At 41.1% G+C, this 21405-nt stretch overlaps 1 protein-coding gene across 2 annotated transcripts in view; it reads right to left on the bottom strand.

The window, feature by feature from the left end:
* Positions 1–21405, bottom strand: part of Gdap2 (ganglioside induced differentiation associated protein 2) — a 51587-nt gene that overhangs the window by 6078 nt on the left and 24104 nt on the right. The window contains exons 7-13 of one of the 2 annotated variants that reach the window (XM_005357096.3): positions 19528–19687; positions 18015–18174; positions 10334–10410; positions 9581–9657; positions 7573–7712; positions 5539–5593; positions 278–421 (exon numbers count right to left, since the gene is read on the bottom strand). In XM_005357096.3, coding sequence (XP_005357153.1) covers positions 278–421; positions 5539–5593; positions 7573–7712; positions 9581–9657; positions 10334–10410; positions 18015–18174; positions 19528–19687 — 813 coding nt within the window. Of the gene's footprint in view, positions 1–277; positions 422–5538; positions 5594–7572; positions 7713–9580; positions 9658–10333; positions 10411–18014; positions 18175–19527; positions 19688–21405 lie in introns of those variants that run through there. The other variant, XM_026784146.1, reaches the window with a different exon arrangement.

Below are 21405 nucleotides of genomic sequence, written 5' to 3'. Positions count from 1 at the left end.
GCTTACAATGCAGCAGTTCACACACTCACATGCTTACACCTGTAGTTCACACACTCCCATGCTCACACCTGCAGCAGTTCACACACTCACATGCTCTGCAGCCTATGTTGTGTCTCAGCACACTGCACACGCAGGAGTGTATCTGTATATGATGGGGCAAAAGCTCTGTGAGGCAGCCTCCTTACGATGCAGGTAGCATATAACACACTCAGATGCTCACACCCGCTGCTCTGTAACACACTCACACAGGACACAGGCCAGGAGAACAGGCACTTACCCTGGCATCGTATTCAAGGACAAAAGGAGGGAAGTCTATCTGCTCTGGTGATATGGCAGAAAAGAGCTGGTGCAGGCTGTCTATGTGATGTATTTTGTCCTTCAATCCTGAGACAGAAAAGGTGGTGAAAAACCATGTTGAGACCTGATTAATAGGAGAGAAAAATAATTTAAGCCAGTAGCCACCATTAAGAATAGATACACTTTTAAAATTTTATACTAAAGTGTGCAATTTCAAAATATTTGAAATTGAACAATGACAGTTTTTTAAAGTACAGTTTGCAGTTCATTAGTGAGTTGCACAATAATGTCACGGATTACAAGGAACACTTATAAAATGAAAGAACAATGACATCGGGACTACAATAAGGAGGCTGTCTCGCAGAGCTCTGGTCTCAGTGTAGAGACACTTTGTATGCACAGTATGAGGAGACACACAATGATAAGTGCCGTCTCTCCACTGAAGTTATGTGCAATTCATACCTGCTGGGAAAGGGAAAATGGAGGTCACTGGGTACGTCAACACCCCAGGGCAGGGCCCATGCCAGGAGTGGTTGGCTAACACAAAATGGACTCCATGGCTTTTGTGTACTTCTTGTTTTGTTTTTTGTTTGATTCCTGTTTGGTTTGGTTTTTGATGTTGGAGAGAAAAGGGAGAAAGAAAGGAGCACAAGGCTGAGCAGGTAGCGAGGATCTGGGAGCAGGAGGGGAAGCAGAAAGAATATGATTAAAACATATTGTCTGAACAAAGGCTCTCCATTATTTGGTATAGTAGGCTAATAGACTGCAATTTTTTTGTTTGGTTGTTTCCAAAGATATTTTCACTTGGTAACTGCCATATGGTCTCTGTTGCAGCTAATCAAAGCAGTGTGTGTATGTGTGTGTACACAAACACATAAAAGGGACTTTCTTCAGCCATAAAGAATGAGATTATGCCATTTTCAGAAAAATGGATGGAAATGGAGATTATGATGTTAAGGAAAATAAGCCAGCCTACAAACATAACATATTTTCTCTCATATGTAGAATCCATATATAAAAGGAAAAAAAATTAAGGTAGGAAGTGGCTATTTGGGAAGATGAGAGACACTGCAATGGGAGAGGAAGTCTAAGAAAAAGTAATGGGACTGAATATGATCTATTGTATATGTATATGTGCATGAAAATGAAACTTGCCCTTTTTATTATAACTATGCTTTGATTGTTTTTAAAGCTAGAAAAAAGGTGAATCTCACCTTTACGTCGCTTTACAAAATATAAGTGAAAGAGTTTGTTAGTTTGAAAAAACCCAGAAAATTCCTGGTAGCAAGTGCTATTTCTGATATTGAGACATACAGTAGATAAAAGGTAATACAAGTTATGTTATTTATCTATCTGACTTTTATCAGCAGCTTACACAACAGTTCAATGAGGTGGGTATGATGATGTTGTTCTTCCTATTTACAAAAGATGGAAACCGATGCACACTATCTTTCAGTGGAATGCCTACTATATTCCAAAACAGTAGTTAGAACCCAGGATTGACCACAGTCACTTAGGGGAGCTGGCATGTCACTTTAGGTGCCTTTTTTTTTTTTTTTTATTAATTTCTGTTTGGTATGCTGCCACATTCTTCAGAGGCTCTTCCAAACCTCTGACATATTCCAAGCTACTAATATTACATACTTTCTTCCCTAATATTGTAATTGTGTGTCCCGTTCCTTTAGAGGTGGGCCCAGCCCACTCCTTCCCCTGTCCTGGATCTTTCTTCCACTTTACTTCCAGCCTGAGCTCCTTCCTTTCCTTCTCTCTCTCTCCTAAAGAGGCAGCCTCTGCCTCTCTCCCTTCTCCTCACTTCTTCCCCCCTCTCTGCTCTTTTTCATTCTCCCCTTCCCCCTCCATATACCACTAAATAAACACCCACTTTCTATGCATGGCGTGCCTAATAGGCCTCTGTCTCTCACCACCGCATGGCTCTCTGCATGGGACTGGCTGCCTTCCTGGCCCACCGTGGTCTTGTAGCCCACTGCCCACTGCCAGGGACCTGCAGTGTTTTACCATAACAAATATGACATAATTCCTTCAAACTTACTTGTAAAATAAAATCCATAATAGACAACATTGGACTAAGTCATCACTATGTGAAGTCTACTCAAATTTCCCAAACTGATACAGGTATCACCTTTCATTTCTTGTTTACTGCTCTAGGCTATCCCCTCTGTGGATTCTTCTCCTCCCCTCCAGTATTTCAGTTACATTCATTTCTGCAATCTCTCTGGTTTTAGAAGACAATCTAGAACGGCAGTATAAAACTGTGTAGGTATCTACAGAGCTGGGTTCAAGCACTTGCTAAGGAAGAATGAATATCAGGGCCTATTTTATGAAGGCCGCCGAGTCCTGGGTCATTATTGATGTAAGCTACATTACTGCTGGCTTACACAGCCTCAAACTCCCTATTATTATCTGAATTTCCTTTCCTCCCATTTTTCAAGTTTATTAAGAAGATTGATATGGAGTAGAGGAGACATTAGGCAAAATCAGAATCAAATGAGTTAACCAGTGAAGGAACTGCTTCTCAAAATCAATTTGTGTTGACACGTCCTATTGCACACTCTTTTCTGTGTTAACATGTGCTATCGCACACCCTTTCCTGTGTGAATACGTGCTATTGCACACCCTTTCCTGTGTTAACACATGCTATTGCACACCCTTTCTTGTGTTAACATGTGCTATCGCACACCCTTTCCTGTGTGAACACGTGCTATTGCACACCCTTTCCTGTGTGAACATGTGCTATTGCACACCCTTTCCTGTGTGAACACGTGCTATTGCACACCCTTTCTTGTGTTAACATGTGCTATTGAACACCCTTTCCTGTGTGAACACATGCTATTGCACACCCTTTCTTGTGTTAACATGTGCTATCGCACACCCTTTCTTGTGTTAACACGTGCTATTGCACACCCTTTCCTGTGTTAACACGTGCTATCGCAACCCCTTCTTGAAATGAACATCTACAAACTAGATGAGGAAAAAGTTTCCTCGAAAAAGCTTGACATGATGAAAAAGCAGACATCGCTGGTGAACTAGCAGTGGCTGTGGAGAGACCGTGCAGGAACAAACGCCACACCAGTTGTCTAGTGTGCACTGCGCACTTTGCTGGAAGTTTTCTTAGCCACAGTCTTCTACCTTAAATCTTTTTACGTGTCTTGCTTCGGTTCTGACAGCTTTATCCTCAAATCTTAACTGATTGTTGTCCTATTTGAAGACTTCCTTGGTGCACTTTCAACCAAAGCTGCAAAAGGACATTCCTTCTAAGTGTTCCTCCATGCTACCGTAGAACAGTGAACATTCTGGAGATTCCAGCTGAGGCTCTAGTTTGAACGTTCTGTAATGAAGACTCATAGTTATAGTCTGGTGCTCAGCATTTATCTAGGAGGAACTCAGTGTTTGCTCACAGAATTAACAAATGGAGCCTGGAGCTTACTCTAACACTATCAGCGAAAGTACAGGACTCCTTAAATTGCACTTCTTTCTGGGCCTTGGCTACTCCATCTACAAAGCGAAGTTACATTTGCATGACATTTTAAGGTTTTGTTGCTATCCAATTCTTTGGCAGGACTCTTAAGTAGGCTATGCTGTACTGACATGGTGGGGTGCTGATGGAAAAGGGTTGGGGGACAGGCAGCCCTGGAGAAGCACAGGCCGATCATAAGCATCCCATCTGCAGAAGAGAAACCAAACCTGCCAGTTTCTCTAATCATATCTTCCTTTTACAGTTCATAAGTGCTGGCAGGAAAAAATTATTCAAAGCAGGCAGAAGTGGAAATTCAGTAAAAAGGTCCTGTTTGGGAAGACCCAAGAATACCAATTTTGCCTTTTTTTCTCCACCCATTTTAGTTTTATATGCCTCAGCTTCAAATTTTTAATTGTTTAGAGTATAAGCTAAAAATATATATTAAGGATTGCTCTTATTATTTAGTATCTACTACAATAAAAAACTAGAGAAAATGAAAATTGTTGGAAGGAATAATTCAGGTGTTTTTGTGAATGCTGGAGATTTTTTTCTATCTAATTCTTCAAAAATGCAAAGCCAAGAATACAGGGTCATGAACAAAAGCCAAGAAGATACAGTTCACATGTATGTGAAGTCAAAATGGTTATGATACGATAATTTGTTAATTTTACCTCCTATTCAGAAACATTCAATTTATGGCTTTGATTTGCTAGAATTTCTATGAGATTTTATTACATATGGAACTTACTCTCTCATTTCCCATTCCCCCAAATCACAGCAAGGTAGTACAAGGGCATCTGGCTGCAGCCTGGGCAGCCCCACATCTGAACTGATTCCCCGTGAAACAATCCCAAGATGATGACAACGCCAGCTACCATTTGTGAGTGTCCACGGTAAGGGTTCTTTAAGGGACTTTGGAAGCGCCAACTCGTGTCATTCTTCTGAGTACACCATGAGGTAGGCATTATTCCCATAATGTTAATGGGAGACACCGCTTAGCGGAGATGGCAAATTAGCCCCCCCACCCTTCCTCCCATGAAATCCTGCTTGTAAACTTTCGGCTTACTACTTTCCCAAATGCAGAAGGAAGCACCACCTGTGTTTTGAAGGGCTGGCACATACAAGACTGAATATGGTTCGGAATGGAAGGTGAGGAATGAGGTCTTGGGAATACTGAGGCTTAGAAAGAAAACAGAGGAGGGGCAGTTACAAGCAGGAAAGAAACCAGGCAAAGTTAGCTTTCAGTAAGCCAAGACAGTGTTTCAAAGAAAGGGTGACCTGCAGGGCAAGCAGGTAACATGAAGACAGAAGAGTGTGCTGTATTAAATGACAGGTGATTTGTGGTTGGTTATGAATTGCTTCAGATGGCAAAACCGGATTAGAGTAATCTAAGATGTATGAAAAACGGAAGTGAACACAGAACATGGGTTGCACTAAAAATTCCAGTTCTAATGGGAAGAAGCCACAACACATTGAAGAGGTAGTAATTTAACCTGGGTGTGGTGTGCCATGAATTTGAGAAAAGGAAGGAAGGAGGGGAGGGAGGGAGAAAAGATGCTAATTTCTCTAAAGAGGCTTGGAATATTCTCTAAACCGCTCATTTTTGGTAATAACGTTGTTCAGAAGGGTACCCAAGTCAGATACAACCAAACATCAGGAACACAGTCAGCTTAGCCAATGAAAACAGCAAATAAATCAGCAGTTACAGCATCTGGAACATATGGTGCACTTAAATCCAGAATTTAGTAAACACATTAATACTGTACCTTTGAACGGAATGTTGGATGAACAAAATAAACAGCCTTCAAATTCCTCTTGTATCTAATCAAAACAGATAAACAGCTATCATAAGTCATACTGAGAAGTACTCATTAGATAGTCAGTCAACATTTTACCTGAGTAAATAAATAAATATATTAATACAGAGGAAAATACCAAAAAGCAGCAGGAGTTAATATCTTGAATTTGGGGTAATTAAGAGAATATTTCATTATTTAAACTGCCTATCTAAAAGGAAGCACCAAATGCTCCCCCTCACTGTGACAGAGCTACCTTAAGGAAGGATAAAGTCAATTCATACTTTTAAAACATCACTGCACATTCTTCTCTATACCATGAGAGAGGCTCTGAGCTCAAATATATGAGATGAAGTCACTCTGAAATTACTAATGTTGTAGCAAACATTAGGAACTAAAAGTTACACTCAGGTTACAAGTTACTGCATGACTCAAATTCTCTGAAGGCTTTGTACTTAATCTTCAACAGCTCTGAGGAGAGTACCAGCATTGGCTCTACTTCAATACTCCGTGACCTGATGACCAAGAGGCAATGCCTAGAACCCAACCTGGGCCTCAGCCAGATACTTGTTGAAGCTTGCTGAGGTACATCTTAAAATTTTGTTTTTCAGTAATTTAATAATCACCACCAAGACATATGAGGTTAACTGTAAAGGACTTCAGGGAAATAGCAGGAGCACTATTTTAGCTGAGGGTTGTGTCATTTGAAGGGCTAGTTAGTGGCAGAAGTAGGTACAGAGTGAAGTGTAGCTTCATTACAAAACACTTCAAAGCACAAATGGGAGTCTGTTAGGTAATGCAAGCATTCGTGTTCCTAATTTAGTTGAGGTTTAATGGATGGTGGAAGACAATGGAAATTTATGGTAACTTATCATCGTTGCTCCCTCACTGTAAAATGGTTTTTCAACCTAACCGATAAAAGCATTGTGATGCTACAAATAAAATAGGTACCAGGAGAGTAGAATGCCTTATTATTATTATTATTTAGGAAATAAATCATGGAGGAAAAAAGTTTAGTCTTGCATTGGGGTGGTCATTAGAATTTCCATTATTATAGTAAGGGAACATAATTTAATGAAAATAATTTTCCAAGTCAGTAATCTAGTAAATCTAAATTTTGTATATAAAATTTTGACATCTTGGCCAACAAATGCCGTTTTTTATTATTCTCCATCTTCCAGATGTAGAAAACATTGAAAGATAACAGGATACTCAGCAGTAAAGACACAGGCTCCTATGCCCTTGATCCATAAAGCCTGTCACACCCAGTTTCTTTCCTCCCTGTACTAATGTATGGAATGTGTTTGTCCCTCAACACCTTGTCATATGGAAAACCTCACCAGGTACAGGGTGAAGTTAGAATGTCTTCAGAGACAAACTAGTCACTGATCTTACCTTACATGGGGGTGGGGGATCCACTTAAACCACAAGGAAGAAATGTCCAAATAAAGTCTGTTTTCATGACTAACCAACTCCAAATCCCCAAGAACCCCATAAATGCTTGCTCCTTTCTTTCAGTAGGCAGCCTAAACCCCCAAGTTCTTTCCCTTTGCTCAACCTCTTCTCGTTCCGATGACAACCTCTGCCTGCTCGTTTATGTTTAGTTTCAGGTATTTATAATCATGGAGACAAATTCCTCTGAACCTGCTACCATTATCTCTCCCAATAGACTCTCAGGCTACTGGATCAATTAAATAATGCTTACGGGTCTACTCTGGTGTACATTATGCTATGGCGAGAGCAACCAAGACTGCACTTCATTACTTTATGCACAAAGACTAGGGATGGCACCAAGCCTCTTCCAAAGTGGTCAAAAGTGGGAAGATTACAAACGAGTTCAGTTTCCTGCAAAAGGAGGGACTCCCATCATTTAAGTATCTAATGTACATGATAAAAATTTGTCCCGTGAAATAGCCTTTCAAAAATCTTTACAAACGTTTGCTATTGCTTAGTGTTAAAAATAAAGAAACAATACCCCCTTCACAATTTCCAAAAATAACTAACTTGACATCAACGACATCGTAGAGTTTCTTCAGGAAGTCGGAGTCCAGGTGATTGTATTCAGTGGTCAGTGTGTGAAAATAGACCAGCACATACTCCTTCACAGCGATGTGGTCCATTACATGGATAAAATATAAGAGAGCCTACAAGAGAGGGATAAAGACCAGTTTCCACAGTGGTTCACTTCACAGAGGCTGAGAGAGCGGAAACCCCTCCCCTAAGATTATCTACACCTGTAATTGCAGATGGAAAGAAGAGATTGGTGAGGACCACTTCTCTCAGAAAGTGAGTCATCCAGCATTTACTGGTTGTTCTCAAAGGCTGTAGCACAGACCTTCTCCATGAAGGAAGAGGATAATTAACCTCTGGCCTTTGGAATGACTCTTCAATACCAGGAAGAGCTCTTGGCTCAACTATCAGGTTTCTCCTATCTACGACAATGATGTCAAAACATTTACAATGAAGATTTAATACTTCTTATGATTTTAATAGAATCCATAATTCTTGATGTTTCTCTTTGCATCCCATCAACGGCGACCAGACACAAACAAGGAGCAGAGCACATGCTGTATGGAGTATCTCCCTCCATGCCCCCGTAGAAACCCATTTGCTTAGCACCTTTCATGCTTATCTGAATGAGGAAAGTGGAGGGGTTTGTGGGTGGATGGCAAAACACATTGAGCAACACTTCTAGAACTCAAGAGGATGATCTAATATGAACCTGTTTGGCTAGGGATGTATTCTATTTTAAGAAATCTAAGAGAGACACTAAAAACAAGATGAGAAATATAACCCAAGTAGGGCTGAAGTGACCCAGAGGTTTGGCTGTAAACAAGTGCAAAGAGGAAGCTAAGCTACATCAACCAAAAGGATTACCGACCAGGCTGTTTTCCAGTTCCTCCTCAGGGGAGTCCTTGGCATTAATGTGGATTAGGACCCAACTGCAGGCACAGCAGGCAGAGGAGGGCATTATGAACACAGCTGCTTGGCAAATATTACCTGGTTTGAACCTCATAATAAGTCTTATTTTTTACTATGAAATGACATATCATAGTGTCAGGAATGCTATGTGAGCACATACCAAAATCAAACTAAGGATTATATTCTTATTGGAATAAATCTTACTACTGAAGGTAAGAGTGAAGGACACACTGACTGTTAAGAACACCAATGGCTGCAAATAGAAACTTAGGATGTAATTCTTACCAGGTAAGGAGTCTTCCCCTCTTTGTGAATGGACCCACCCCTGATCATCCTACTCTTCCTCTCATTGGACTGCCGCTTTGTCCTTTCAATGTGAGCTCTATTCAGCTCACGGTTTGACTGTCCTCCAGTGAGTTCTCCGCCTTCAGCAGTCATAGGATTCATAACCACTTGTCCCAAGTGAGTGTGTTCTTAGTACATCTCAGGAGCAGTCACTGGGTCAATGAACACAGCTTTTATACTTTCATTCACCTCTAGTGACAATAGCTCTTTACAAGTTCTCACTAATTGTCAGAATGAAAAAAAAATCACATTTTGAATTGCTTTTTTAAAATTTTACTTCCTTTTCTTTAACAGTTTCAACTATTTTTTTTCCCTTTAGGATCATCTACTTCTGTTCTCCGCCCCCACATGAAGGGATGATAGAATTACACTACCTTGCTATCTTGTACAAAGCACACCTGATTTTTTCTTTCTAAGTAGATACTCAAATGTTAATTTTTCTTTTGTTTTCTTTTTCAAAGAAATTGAAGTCTGATTGTATGCTTACAACGCAGGATGCTTCTAACCAAAAGCTTACCAGTTACACTATATCCAAACAAAATAGCTGCATTTCTGGAATAATCAGAGCTTTGTGGTATCTGTTTTCCCTAAAGAGGACAAGCAACCCCTACCTTACCAGAAATGATGCACACCAAGTCTCGGGGGATTCTTTTCCACCCCAGATCTACAATTTCTCTCATCCATGCTTGAGAACCTTCTCCCTGCACCATCTACCTGACTTGCAGAAGAAGCCGCCATGGCTTACCTTGTCCATATCTATCAGCGTCACAGGAATGTTTCTTCCAACTACCACCATCACTGTGCGGCCACAGTTATCCACACCTAAGAGAGGAGGTGCAGTCAGGACCCAGAAACCTTAGTGCAAGACCAGTGTTTGTCCTGTCATATAACATGTATTTGACTGCATAAAAGAATTCTACACATACAAAAGTAAGAAATGGGATGCACAAGCTTCTAAAATTATATCATTAGATTTCTTTTAGTGTTAGGGAAATACTTCTCTTTCTTGATTTTAAAGCTTTATGAGATTTTGACCACAGTTCTGACTTTAAGATTGTTTAAATATTTTAAATTACCAAAACCTATGTTTTTTTTTAAACAACCATTTTGTTTAAGCTCTTCACAACATTTAATAGTACTAGTGACCCAAGATATGCTGGAAGCTCTCAATTGAAAATTAACAGATAATGCCTAGAACAAAGCACAGCAGAGGAACTGGGGTCTGGAGAAGGCTATGAGTAGTATTGACAAATGCTTAGGACTCTTTAGAAGCAGAAAAATTCTAACAGAAAAATCATCCCAGAAAAAGACGAAGCAGGCAATGGGAGACCCCGAGAAAACATTACAGGTTAACAATAAGTCTAAGATCCTTAGATGATCTTAGATGTGCAAAACCTATTGACATCAGCACAATACACTGTGTTCAGAGAGAAACTGAGTCTTTCCAGCACAATGAGTCAGACCCCTCAATTAGCAAGAACAAGATCATTAACCTCACCTGTTTGGTACAAGGCCTTCAGAGAAGCAATATCGGAGAGGTCCTCAGATCTTGCTTGGCATAACCAGCGGTTATAACTAGACAAATAAAAGGTACAATCGTTACAGCAAACGTTGGTAAGTTACTTTTGCAAATGGAACCCCTTTCAACATCTTTTGCTGACCATAAAGAACTGAGGCTTCATTACAACAAAGAGTTAGAGGCTATTGTACTGTGGAGGATCTTGAGTTATTGTTAAATGCACATTAGTGAGAAAATGTGCATACACCAATCACTAAAAAAAATTCTTATGGTAAATCATGAGTACACAGGTAAGTGGCAAAGATGTCAAATATTCAAATAATTAAAGAATACTCTTATTTTTCCTTACTAGAAAAATGTTATCAGGAAAAGCCTCAGTGTTAGATCTCCAAAGTGGATAACCACTAATTAACGAAGCTATGATGAGTGCTTGAGACTATTACAGCAAACAGACAGCAGGCTCACTGCCCTCACGAAGTCATAGCACAGCAGAAGGACATTAAATGCTGCACATGTTATACAGGACCACAAGCAAGGCAAAAAGCTTTATCAGACATTTATGACTGGTTAATGAAGCTTGAATCGAACCCCTACTTACTATGACACATGGACTAATTTGGCTTTGGCGAAAAGGAGGTTACAAATGATTTTAATGATCAAGTTAATATTTCAGGTTGTAATTTTGTTTTTTTCTTGAGATGGCCTCACTCTATTAAGTAGCCTCCACTGACTGGAACTCACTATGTAGAGATCTGCCTGCTTCTGCCTCTGGGTGCTAGGATGAAATGTGTGTGCCACCACACCCCATTCAAGTTAATCTTAATAGCTAATTCACCATACGACTCACAACTGCCTGGAACTCTAGGGATCTGATGCCATCTTCTGGTCTTTGCAGGGACTTGCACATACATATACATACACATAGATACACACATAAATTTCAAAAAAAAGTATTTTTAGGTATAGAAGATATCTATAACGTCTACGAATTTTAATTTTTAAAGTTTTTAAATCCGCCTAAAATTATTTTTAGTTCATGGTGTAAACTCTAGAACTGTATAAATGCCCATCTTGTTAAGTTTGGTCAGTGGTTAATAATTTGAGATCATTCCAGGGATAGATTATAACAGGCAACATTTAAATATGTGGATTTTTGTAGTTTATAGTTTACATTCGTGATTTGTAAAGGATTCCAATCACTGCTATGATCTTGGTGTGTTCTGACTTGTGCAGACCATAGGTACACTTGAGTGCAGTAACTCCACACTGTGGCTTCCTCCACAGCAGAAGCCATCACTCGTACCTCCTTGCCCACTAGATGTGCTTTCCATCCAGCTACTTGAAGAATCGTTTATATTCCCACAGATATTCCCACTCAACACTTCCCTCTGTTTTTTGTGTATTATTATAATAAAAACAAACAACCTTCTATTCCAATCCCCAAATCAAAGGCTAAAAATAGTTCCTAGAGCTGATTCCAGTGAATAAATTCTTACTATGTGCCAGACAAACCATAACCACCAAGTACAAATTATCTAGTAAGGCAAGTTGTGATGGCAGAAGCCACTCAACTCAGCCATTAGGCTGCTCCAAAAAACAGAAATACTGAGTTGTTTTCCAGTGGGTACAACTAATCGAGGTTATTGTCTCCACATAGGCCAATTTCTTCAGTTAATCAATTACCATACACCTACACAGCCAAAGGCTGAATGACAAAGAAGATTCAAACAAAATTACTCTTAAAAACACAGGGCCTTCATGGGTCTGCACCAGGTCCTCTACATGGTATGTCTGGTGTTAGCTTGGAGCCTTGTGGGACTCCTAACTGTGAAGACGGGTATATCTCTGACTCTTCTGCCTACTCTTGAGGCCTCTTTTCCTCCTATTGGGTTGCCCTATCCAGACTTGATATGAGGGGCTTTTGCCTTGTCTTATTCTATCATGCTTTGTCCTGTTTGGCTGTTGCCCCTTGGAGGCCAGCTCTTTTCTGAAGAGGGAAGAGAAAGGGAGCAGATCTGGGGGAGAGAGAAAGTGGGAGGGAACTGGGAATAGAGAGAGGGGAGACTGTGGCTGGGAGGTATTGTATGAGAGAAAAATCTATTTTCAATAAAATTCAAATAATTACTTAATTTAAAAAGTTCAATAACTAATCTACTTAGAAAGAGCCCATTTTTTCAGAGACAATTCACCCTGGAGTCAAGGGTTTCTAGACCTATAGCAAATGCTGTGTCCTACACTACATCCTTTTGTGTCCTGCATGTGCTCACTATAAATGAGGTTGAACATTTTCTTGTGTACAGGACACTAAGCTCTGCAAGGGCAGAGGTTGTATCTGTCTTGCTTGTCTCTGCATTGCTAGATGTACTCTAGCACATTCAGTAAGAGTTGAATAATATTTAATAATTAATGAAATGATGCCTTAGTGTGAGAAGTGATGTTAGCATCATAGGTAACAGGATGTTAAATATAACAAGGGCCACTAACGAAAGGAAACAAAATATTCTAGTGAAATAACCTTTCCCCTTGTGTCTCAGTGTCTTTTTCCCCACGGTAATAAGGACTTTCAAAAGTTGTAACTGGGAAGTTGCTCGGTTGCTTCCTAACCACTTCCTTAGAGACATCCAAATCACTCACAAAGCACAAAACACTTAGATGCATTAGTGAAGAATCAGGGCTGTGACTGTGTTCTTAGATTTTGTAAAGAATGGGTGTACAGAGACTGACGCGGCACAGCAGGGCAGAGAAAGGACACTGAGGAGCCAGTGATGGAGAGCGGGAGTCCTTCAAAAGGACTACCAATCAATCACACACTTTAACACCCTTCGTCCTGATCAACGTAAGGGGAACTGGGTAAGCATAGTAAGTAAGACCCTGGTTCAGGAAAAGCATAAGTACATCTTTTTAAATTCTATCCTGCAATCTCCAGCATGGCAGGGCACTGACTTCCAGCTCTGCCACATCATAACTCAACAGTCCTCAGTTCTAAACTGTTTGGTCTCAGAACCCCTTCATTCATATCGACCAATATTCATCATATCGTATATAACAGAAATCTAAAAGCATTTACTTATTGATCTAAAAGAAACAAAAAATAATTATCTGAATATACCTTTTGATGTAAAAAAATATGACTGGGTGGTGGTGGCACACGCCTTTAATTTCCACATTCGGGAGGCAGAGGCAGGTGGATCTCTGTGAGTTCAAAGCCAGCCTGGTCTACAAGAGCTAGTTCCAGGACAGCTGAGGCTGTTACACAGAGAAACCCTGTCTTAAAAAACCAAAATATAACAACAACAACAAAAACCGTGCTTCGGAAGACGAACTATCCTCTTAACTTCGCAATTCTCTTTACTATCTGAAAGACCTCATGTTCTAGCCTGGTCTCCTGCAACATCCCAGGTTAAGGAGCCCAGGAAACTGGATTGGGCACTGTGAGGATGAGGATGAAAGAGAAGTGACAGTGACAAAGTGAAGCCAGTCTGGCCTCACAGGCTCCTGAAGGGCACCAGGTTTCCTGGGCCACACTTTTGAGAGGCGCCATTTCCACTATTTCAGCAGGATAAGCGGAAGACCATGTACCTCGGGATGCTTCTGTGCCAGTTCTTACACAATTACAGCCACACAAAGCCTTCCTTTAACCTTTCTCTCTCACAGTGCTGTAAGAAAAAAAGCAACTAAACTGAACCCCACACCATTTACAAACAGCTAACTAGCTGGCTCATAGCCAAACCCGGCAAATACCTCTTGGTAAGTTGAGGACATCACTACCATTTCCACCTTCAGTCTCTCTAGACTTCTAGCTGAGTGCTGTCTAAACCATGAATGCTTCTAACCTCAAATGAACTGCCAAATTTGTCTACAGTTTCTCATTTAATAGCACTCTTGAGTATTCTGCATTACAGGTAAAAGACCTCATCTTTAATCTCAGAGACACATAAATGGGAAGCCAGACAGTCTTTTCATCCAGTGATAGCTTTACTGGATGGCAGAGGGCTGTGAGAGAATACACTTGTACACTGTAAAGATTTGTCACTTGTAGTGGTTTAATAACACGCTGATTGGCTAGTAGCCAGGCAGGAAGTATAGGCAGGGCAATCAGACTAGGAGAATTCTGGAAAGAGGAAAGGCAGAGAGGCTAGTCACCAGCCAGATGCAGAGGAAGCATCTGAGAAAAGGTACCAAGCCATGTGGTTAAACACAGACAAGAATTATGGGTTAATTTAAGTTGTAAGAGCCATTTAATAATATGCCTGAGCTGATAGGCCAAACAGTTTATAATTACTATAAGCATTTGTGTTTCTTTGGGGCTGAACAGCAGCAGGACCGTCCGGGATAGAAACTTCTGTCTATATCAGAGCACCCAGTCCTTGTTTTCCTGCTGCGGCTTTGCTGCCCCTAAGTGGTAACTGGATGTGCCCAACACCTTGATCATTGCCCAGAACTTCTGCCTTAATGTACTTAGTACCTCTGACAGTCAATGTGTGGCTCATTCTGATTTTCAGGACTATCTTACTCATGCCTGCATTCAGGACATGTTCTTATAGAGTGAGTGTCTACCGTCTGCCATGTTTGACTCTCCAGATCAAGGCCTTTCACCAGGAAATGATACTGCTTTACATGCTGTCTATAATTCCTTTCCTGGAACTTGCCTTTTCCCTGAGGGCAACATACCAGAAATTCACAGTCAGTACATATATATTTAATACTGCCCTGAACTAGTAGTTGATAAGCGAAACAAATCGACTCCTGGAGAAAAATGAGATAAACAACTAGCTTGGAAGAAAGAAAAGTGCAGAATCGCTGTCATTTCATGAAATATGAAAGGTTAATGGACCAGAGGGGAGGCGGGGGGGGGGGGAAGAGAGGGGGAGAGAGATAGATAAAGAATGCATGGCACATGTGTAGCAGTCAAGAGCACAACTTGAAGAAGATCTCCCCTTCCACCGTATGGAATCCAGGCATCAAACTTAGATAGCCAGGCTTGGCATGAGCACCTTTACCCACTGAGCCACGTTGCCAGTCCCAGTTGCTCTTCATGGAACATCACTTTTTACTTTAAAAGCTTACAGGCCAGACAAACTATGGCCATTTAACCTGAATTGTTTTCTTTAAGATAAATAAAATGATCTTGTCTTGGCAAGAAAAATAACTAGCAAGACTTACTGCCAATGATAAAATCTGAGTACAATATGCATTCCATACATTCAACTGTGGAAAGTTTATATCTTGACTTTAAAAAAAATTTTTTTTTGTGGCAGGGTCTAATTATATAGTCCTAGCAATCCTGAAACTCAAGAGATTCCACCTGCCTCTGCCTCCTGGGATTTAAGGCATGTGTCACCAGGTCCAGCTGGGAAGCTTGGCTTTTTTGCAGTGAGACTGGTGCTGGAATTAATACACTTTGATACTGTACAATGAAACATATTGATACAGTTATCTGGGTGAATTCCTACTTTCCAGAGGATCTATGCATCATATCATAAAGCCACACTAGTGATAAGACAATGTATTTTAAAACAGAATATGGAAACACAGATGTGGGGCTGGAGATGGTACAGAGAGCCAGGGAACTGTCTCCAGGTCTGGCAACAAGAGTTTGATCCCCAGATCCATACGGCAAAAATAGAGAATTTTTGCAAGTTATCCTTTGACCTCTGCATGCTGTGGTAGGCGGGCGAGACACACACACACACAGAGGCACACATGTAAGTATACCCATGCACACCCACATGAATGCAGATGTAAGTAAATAAAAGAAATCACAATGGGTAAGGTTTAAGATCCCATATTATAACTAAACTTTCAGAAACTATCACTCATCAGATTCTATAAAGTGCACAGAAACATATCTGATTTCTTAAAAGTCTTTAAAAGTACTCCTTTGCTTTCCAATTCTGTCTTTGAGTAATGTCATATTTCCTTCATAAAATTTATCCAAGAAAATTTACTACAACAGTTTGAATGATGCTATTAGATTCTAGTCATCTTCACTTAAACCCATTGAACATTTTGCAAGATTTTAATACAAAAGACAAAATTAGCTAACTTTTGAAAAAATGATTGTTTACTTATGAATGGATTAATAATTTCCGATATGGTAAGTGTTGATAGATATAGCCCATGTGGATACAAGCCCTCTGGGATCTTCAACCATTTATAAGCATGCAAGGGGATTTGAGAGCCACAAACAACTCACAAATCATGATATGAACATTTGAAGAATGCAGACACAGAGAGAGAGATCACAGTGGTGTGCAAGGGAGCCCAGACACTGTATTTAAAGAAAAATGTTTGCCACATAACACTTCACATGACCAGGTTGAGAAACTAGAGCCTGTCACTGGGTTTATCCTTTGGAAAATCTGTTCACTGGTTCCCTCTAGTGGTAAATTTGCTTCTGTTATTTGCAAATTGGAGCCAAGTGAAGACCTGGGACTGGGGAAGCAGCAAATGTTAATTCTGGCTGGGGGAGAGGAAGCCATTCCTTTCAGCGGGGTTGCACGGGTAAGTCGCCCAGGCCTCAGTAAATACCCTCCCTCCCTAGCTCATAGTAGCAAACCTAATTAAACTCGGCGGGCTACCAAACAAGCCACGAAAGAGGGCTCGCTGGGAAGAAGGTTGAGTGAGATCGGGAAGAGGATGAGAGAGGGTAACAAGAGGTGAAAATGATAAAATACATCGTAGAGATGTATGAAACTCTCAAAGAAATAAAAAATATTAAAATATGTTTGTAAGAGATTTCTGAGATCATCTAGCCCAACCTGCATGCTATGACTGGAGAATGACCCCACAGAAGTACCATATAAAATAGTATGCTATGTTGTGGCAGGCTGTGAAAACGCAAAATAGGGAAGGCAGGTGTTTCAGACCCAGCAAATAAGGTTCGAGTGGCCTTTGCTTTACAGCTGAAACCTGGGAAATGGACAGGATTGAAGGAAGAGATGATCCAAATCAAAATAAATGGAAGCCAAAGCTTAAAAATGCGACAGAGACTTGTTAGCTTAGTACTGAAGAAAGCCATAGTGAAGGACTTCACCGTGCTGGCCTTCCAGGTGCCCCTCTGCATGCACCGCAACTGCCTGACACTAGTCTGTGAGACGTTATCCTGACCCACTCTAAGACGGAATAGAGAGTCAGTACGATTCATTTCTTTCTTTAAAATTTTGAAAAGCAGCTCCTTTACTATTAATCTTTGAAAAAACACAAAATACAAAGGTCCATCTGTGATTTCATAAGGATTCATTCAGAATTGCATTAGTATTAGAAACAGTTGGAGAAAACAATGGAAAGGTCCTCAGGGTAAGCTGGGGAGACATAAAACTCTTCAGCTGAAGAAAACTTTAACTGCTTCAGTGGTAAACGCACAACAGAAACCTTGTAAATGCCTTTCCTTTCTTCTAATCTCCCTGTTTAGACTAAACTCTCACATAGAGGCACAGCAATTAGAGGCACACGGGGTAGAAACTGAAATCAAGCATGCATCTGAGCACCAGCTCCCCCAAACTACCTGACTCAACTTTCAGCTCTGCATCTGCAGAATGAGACTTGGACCCTATTACTGGGTCATCACGTAGATTAAACAAGAGGAACTTTGTGTGTACAGAAAAGCATCTAGCAGACTTCTGACTTCACGCTCTCTGTCTGGACTAGTGTGCCTTACTTTCTTTGATGCTGCTTCTGCAGGGCAGCTTCGGACAACTGTCCCTGGAGGATCAGTTTTCTTTGCTTGTCAATATCTCCTTCCATTCGAGCAAAAGCATGAGAGCCAATGAAAGACAGATCCACGCCCAGGCCGTCATCCTCATCTTCTTCTTGGTTCTCTGCAATGAAAGCGCCATCAGCAGAGAGCTACGGAAGCCGACCGCAAACTGACGGCGAGTGCTGCGGGAGCACCAACTGTGAGGCGGCAAAACAAAGCCAAAAAGCCTCGAACCCGGGCTAAGATGATGATTCTGAAATAACATTTAGAAACCCCAAGTCCTGAAACAGTGAACTAAACGTAACCAATCTATCCCCTAAGCCAGCTTCATGATCAGGCCAGGCACGAAGTGTGTGAGGCATGTTTTCATGCAGGGGATTTAGGCGCTTACACAGGTGAAGGTTGTTAGAAGCTTCTTATAGGATAGAGTCGGAAGGGCTCCCATCCTAACATTCTCTGTGTATAAGTTTCAGCTTACCTGAGTATAAAATCTAAAGACTTGACATGGCTACAGCATTCTTATCTTGCTATTCAATGTTAACCGAGGCTACCTGAGTATAAAATCTAAAGACATGACATGGCTACAGCATTCTTATCTTGCTATTCAATGTTAACTGAGGCTTTTAGAGGGCACTGTTTTGGCTGCTCTGGAGCTCACGAGACCCACATGCCTCTGCCTCTCGAGCGCTGGGAGTAAAGCACGGTTAAAACTGAGCATGTCTGAAAATTTAAGGTGGTAATATGCTCAATTATTGTCAACATGTCTTCATGAGCCCAGCCTAGGGACGCCATTCAGCTGAGCATGCTGTGAGGACCACCTGTAAATCCCCACATGCAAGCCCACATCCTGGCTGGTTGGTGTTTTACCAGTACCCTAGCTTCTTAAAGAGAAAAATTAAGAAAAACGAAAGTTGAACCATTATACATTGTTGGTAGGGATATAGCTAAAAACAGAATTACCACATGACTCAACCGTATCATCCCTGGAGGTAAACCCCAAAGAACTGCTAACTGGCATACCAGAGACACCTGCTCATCCACATTATTACTTTACCATTCCCGACAGTCCAGATACAGGGCCAGCCTAGATAGGTGTAGGGATGAATGGGTAAAGTGCGACACACACACACACACACACACAGTCACCTGAGTTTTATTCAGCCATAAACAATGAGAAAATTGTGATCTGCAGAAAAATGGACGGAACTGGAGACCATTAGGCTAAGCAAAATAAGGCAGGTCCAAGAGACACTTATCAGATAGATTTCCCTCCTGTGTGGAATCTGGATTTTATAAAGATGTAACATGAAAGTGTGTGTGGGTGAGTACTTCGAGAGAAGGGACCAGCAGGAGAACAAGACAGAGGAATGAAAATAATGAAGAAAATACCATATCTGTATGAAAACGTCATAAGGAAACCCGCAATTTGTATGCTAATTAAAGAAAAGAAGGGAGCCAGAATTCTAGCACTCACCCTCGGAAGCACCAGGTTTCTCACTTATTCTAATCTGCCGCTCAGGCACCACAGGCTCCCCTTCTGCATTCCCGATGTCTGCAGGTAGGTATGGCAGTGACTGGCTCTCTTCCTTTAACGACCTTGGGAAGTACAGAGGTAGCAGCTTTTGGTAAGTAGCCTGTGTCAGAAAAGTAAGGCATTCTGTGAAAAACAGTGACACGTGAAAGCAGCCTGAGCAGAGGTTACTGTGATCCATGCGCTGTGGGAACAGACTGGAGACTGCAGGCCTCACCTCTCTATGCTCAGAGTGCTGCCTGAGAGCCTCGCTCACTCTTTCCATGAAAACACAAGAGACGGCCGGCCGACTGGTCAAGTCAAAAGCAATGCCCACCCTGGTCGGGGTCACCAAATCTGGGATGTGTAAGTCGGCCAGTCCTGTCCATATGCCCCCCTTTTACTACTTTCTCAGCTGCACAGATGCTATCTGCTCAAGTTTAGTACACCAGTCTCTATTTGACCTACGTTTAGTTTTCAGTTTTCTTTAAACAAACAAACAAAAAACAAAAACTATTCTAACTATATCAAAAGGATTGATAGTTTTCACTCATTCCTAGAAATTTTAAAAAAAGATAAATTTTACTTTGGAAAAAGAAACAAGGAGCTTCTCAGATGGCTTCATGGATAAGGGCCCCCAAGTCTGATGACCTGAGTTTGACTCTTGTGACCTATGTGGTGAAGAAGACATCCTCTGATGTCCACACATCCACTCCCCCAGCCTCCTCCAAAGTAAAATACACAGATAATTTTAAAAAATTAGGAAGGCAATGGAGGTGGGAAATGAACGAAAACAAAATATAGCAACATATGATATGAAGATGATGAAACCCTTCACTTTGTATGCTAACCTAAAAATTTACCAAGTAACTTCAATGTGCTAAAAATAAGAAATGAACAGGGTTCCTGTCTTATAATCTCCATGTGCAGTCCCCGTGCTCTTTCACAGCACCAGAGCAAATGCAGGCGCTGCTAGTGTGCACGCTTGGTGAAGCACTCTGCCTCTCCTGCGGCCTAGGAATTACTGTGTCGCTACTCAGCATGACTTATCAACTATCCCACACTTCACGGGCTAAAGAGACAGTCAGAGGTTATGGGCGCTGCAGCTCTTCCAGAGGACCCACGTTCCATTCTCAGCATCCACACTGGGCATCTGACAACCATCTCTAACTCTAGCTCCAACACTTTCTCCTAGTCTCCATGGATATCTACACTTCAATGTGCATAAACTCATGTAAGTACACCTTCATACACAAATATAAAATAAAATGGATAAATCTTTAAAAAAGGAGTAAAAGAATGATAACAAAAAGTCATGGAATCGATTACTGGTCAGTGAAATCATTCAAGAAATCAGTATTATACACAGAACTACATACAACATTTCTTAAAGAGAAGCCTGGAGACATTAGATTTGTACCTAAAAAAAATACAGATAGGCTGGGTGTGGTGGCACATGCCCTTAATCCTCAGCCTTGGGAGGCAGAGATAGGCAAACCTTTATGAGTTTGAGGCTAGTTTGGTCTATATAGTGAGTTCCAGGCCAACCAGGTCTATAAAGAGAGACCTTTTCTCAAAGCAAAGCAAAACAAAACAAAACAAATTAAAAAAAAAAAACAGAAACAAGCAAACAAATGTAGACAGGGTCAGCATCAGGCTCAGTTCGTCAATGTGCCTGCTATGCAGGCCTGGCCACCTGAGTTCAGTCTATAAGAACTGCAGGTGGGGAGAGAACAATTCCACAAGCTGTTCTCGGACTTCCACCTATCATGGCACAGAGTACAGGCATACTTACACACACACACACACACACACACACACACACACACACACACACACACA

The sequence above is a fragment of the Microtus ochrogaster genome, chromosome 21 (genome assembly GCF_000317375.1).
Source record: "Microtus ochrogaster isolate Prairie Vole_2 chromosome 21, MicOch1.0, whole genome shotgun sequence".
In the NCBI taxonomy this organism is placed as follows: domain Eukaryota; kingdom Metazoa; phylum Chordata; class Mammalia; order Rodentia; family Cricetidae; genus Microtus; species Microtus ochrogaster.
Note: the sequence above shows the minus strand (reverse complement) of the source record. Positions and strands in the feature narration are given on the sequence as shown.